The 3,862-nt window shown below is 51.5% G+C and overlaps 1 protein-coding gene across 1 annotated transcript in view; it reads right to left on the bottom strand.

Moving 5' to 3' along the window:
* Positions 1–192, bottom strand: part of LOC120047336 (extensin-like) — a 2,921-nt gene extending 2,729 nt beyond the window's left edge. The window contains exon 1 of the mRNA XM_038992860.1: positions 142–192. Within this exon, the coding sequence (XP_038848788.1) occupies positions 142–192 (51 nt within the window). The remainder of the gene's footprint in view (positions 1–141) is intronic.
* Between the last annotated feature and the right edge of the window lie 3,670 nt (positions 193–3,862).

Raw genomic sequence — 3,862 nt, 5'->3', positions numbered from 1 at the left:
GAGACTGTACATTCCTAGGACCCAGACAGACTCTCCACTGTCCTGTGTTCTGCCTTCATCAGAGACTGTACATTCCTAGGACCCAACAGACGCTCCACTGCCCTGTGTTTCTTTTTCAACGAGACTGTACATTCCTAGGACCCACAGAAGACGCTCCACTGTCCTGTGTTCTGCCTTCAACAGACTGTACATTCCTAGGACCCAGACAGACGCTCCACTGTCCTGTGTTCTGCCTTCAACAGACTGTACATTCCTAGGACCCAGACAGACGCTCCACTGTCCTGTGTTCTGCCTTCAACAAACTGTACATTCCTAGGACCCAGACAGACGCTCCACTGTCCTGTGTTCTGCCTTCAACAAACTGTACATTCCTAGGACCCAGACAGACGCTCCACTGTCCTGTGTTCTGCCTTCATCAGAGACTGTACATTCCTAGGACCCAAACAGACGCTCCACTGTCCTGTGTTCTGCCTTCATCAGAGACTGTACATTCCTAGGACCCAGACAGACGCTCCACTGTCCTGTGTTCTGTGTTCAACAAACTGTACATTCCTAGGACCCAGACAGACGCTCCACTGTCCTGTGTTCTGCCTTCAACAGACTGTACATTCCTAGGACCCAGACAGACGCTCCACTGTCCTGTGTTCTGCCTTCAACAGAGACTGTACATTCCTAGGACCCAGACAGACGCTCCACTGTCCTGTGTTCTGCCTTCAACAGACTGTACATTCCTAGGACCCAGACAGACGCTCCACTGTCCTGTGTTCTGCCTTCAACAGACTGTACATTCCTAGGACCCAGACAGACGCTCCACTGTCCTGTGTTCTGCCTTCATCAGAGACTGTACATTCCTAGGACCCAGACAGACACTCCACTGTCCTGTGTTCTGACTTCAACAAACTGTACATTCCTAGGACCCAGACAGACACTCCACTGTCCTTTGTTCTGCCTTCATCAGAGACTGTATATTCCTAGGACCCAGACAGACGCTCCACTGTCCTGTGTTCTGCCTTCATCAGAGACTGTACATTCCTAGGACCCAGACAGACGCTCCACTGTCCTGTGTTCTGCCTTCATCAGAGACTGTACATTCATAGGACCCAGACAGACGCTACACTGTCCTGTGTTCTGCCTTCATCAGAGACTGTACATTCCTAGGACCCAGACAGACACTACATTGTCCTGTGTTCTGCCTTCATCAGAGACTGTACATTCCTAGGACCCAGACAGACACTCCACTGTCCTGTGTTCTGCCTTCATCAGAGACTGTACATTCCTAGGAACCAGACAGACACTCCACTGTCCTGTGTTCTGCCTTCATCAGAGACTGTACATTCCTAGGACCCAGACAGACACTCCACTGTCCTGTGTTCTGCCTTCATCAGAGACTGTACATTCCTAGGACCAAGACAGACACTCCACTGTCCTGTGTTCTGACTTCAACAAACTGTACATTCCTAGGACCCAGACAACCTCCACTGTCCTTTGTTCTGCCTTCATCAGAGACTGTATATTCCTAGGACCCAGACAGACGCTCCACTGTCCTGTGTTCTGCCTTCATCAGAGACTGTACATTCCTAGGACCCAGACAGACGCTCCACTGTCCTGTGTTCTGCCTTCAACAAACTGTACATTCCTAGGACCCAGACAGACACTCCACTGTCCTGTTGTTCTGCCTTCATCAAGACTGTACATTCCTAGGACCCAGACAGACGCTCCACTGTCCTGTGTTCTGCTTCATCAGAGACTGTACATTCCTAGGACCCCAGACACACTCCACTGTCCTGTGTTCTGCTTTCATCAGAGACTGTACATTCCTAGGACCCAGACAGACGCTCCACTGTCCTGTGTTCTGCCTTCATCAGAGACTGTACATTCCTAGGACTCAGACAGACACTCCCTGTCCTGTGTTCTGCCTTCATCAGAGACTGTACATTCCTAGACCCAGACAGACGCTCCACTGTCCTGTGTTCTGCCTTCAACAAACTGTACATTCCTAGGACCCAGACAGACACTCCACTGTCCTGTGTTCTGCCTTCATCAGAGACTGTACATTCCTAGGACCCAGACAGACGCTCCACTGTCCTGTGTTCTGCCTTCATCAGAGACTGTACATTCCTAGGACCCAGACAGACACTCCACTGTCCTGTGTTCTGCCTTCATCAGAGACTGTACATTCCTAGGACCCAGACAGACGCTCCACTGTCCTGTGTTCTGCCTTCATCAGAGACTGTACATTCCTAGGACTCAGACAGACACTCCACTGTCCTGTGTTCTGCCTTCATCAGAGACTGTACATTCCTAGAGCCAGACAGACGCTCCACTGTCCTGTGTTCTGCCTTCATCAGAGACTGTATATTCCTAACCCAGACAGATCCACTGTCCTGTGTTCTGCCTTCATCAGAGACTGTACATTCCTAGGACCCAGACAGACGCTCCACTGTCCTGTGTTCTGCCTTCATCAGAGACTGTACATTCCTAGGACCCAGACAGACACTACACTGTCCTGTGTTCTGCCTTCAACAGAGACTGTACATTCCTAGGACCCAGACAGACGCTCCACTGTCCTGTGTTCTGCCTTCAACAGACTGTACATTCCTAGGACCCAGACAGACGCTCCACTGTCCTGTGTTCTGCCTTCATCAGAGACTGTACATTCCTAGGACCCAGACAGACACTACACTGTCCTTGTTTCTGCGCTTCAACAGAGACTGTACATTCCTAGACCCAGACAACACTCCACTGTCCTGTGTCTGGCCTTCAACAGAGACTGTACATTCCTAGGACCCAGACAGACACTCCACTGTCCTGTGTTCTGCCTTCATCAGAGACTGTACATTCCTAGGACAGACAGACACTCCACTGTCCTGTGTTCTGCCTTCATCAGAGACTGTACATTCCTAGGACCCAGACAACACTCCATTGTCCTGTGTTCTGCCTTCATCAGAGACTGTACATTCCTAGGACCCAGACAGACACTCCACTGTCCTGTGTTCTGCCTTCAACAGAGACTGTACATTCCTAGGACCCAGACAGACGCTCCACTGTCCTGTGTTCTGCCTTCATCAGAGACTGTACATTCCTAGGACCCAGACAGACGCTCCACTGTCCTGTGTTCTGCCTTCAACAGAGACTGTACATTCCTAGGACCCAGACAGACGCTCCACTGTCCTGTGTTCTGCCTTCATCAGAGACTGTACATGCCTAGGACCCAGACAGACGCTCCACTGTCCTGTGTTCTGCCTTCATCAGAGACTGTACATTCCAGCCAGTCCCTGAGCAGAGGGGAATTCATAACGTCTGGCAACATAAGGAATCACATACTCTGCGCCTGAAGTCGACAGTTAGTTTACGTGCCAAGTGGGACACTATTCCTTCTATAGGGCCTGTAGGGCTCTGTTCAAAGTAGTGCACTACGTAGAGAATGGCTTACTGTTTGGGACGTACGCTTAGATTTAACATGGCTCTTTATAAAGAAAGAGAGAGCGGCCACCAGAGACTCTGGGTTCGAGCCCAGGCTCTGTCGCAGCCGGCCGCGACCGGGACGTCCATGGGGCGGCGCACAATTGGCCTAGCGTCGTCCGGGTTAGGGAGGGTTTGGCCGGCAGGGATATCATTGTCTCATCGCGCACTAGCGACTCCTGTGGCGGGTCGGGCGCAGTGCACCCTGACCAGGTCGCCAGGTGTACGGTGTTTCCTCCGACACATTGGTGCGGCTGGCTTCCGGGTTGGATACGCGCTGTGATAAGAAGCAGTGCGGCCTGTGTTTCAGAGTAGGCATGGCTCTCGACCTTCGCCTCTCCCGAGTCCGTGCGGGAGTTGTAGCGATGAGACAAGACAGTAACTACTAACAATTGGAGAC

Source organism: Salvelinus namaycush, chromosome 5, assembly GCF_016432855.1.
Source record: "Salvelinus namaycush isolate Seneca chromosome 5, SaNama_1.0, whole genome shotgun sequence".
NCBI classification, from domain to species: Eukaryota; Metazoa; Chordata; class Actinopteri; order Salmoniformes; family Salmonidae; genus Salvelinus; species Salvelinus namaycush.
This window is presented reverse-complemented; position numbering and strand designations above follow the sequence as displayed.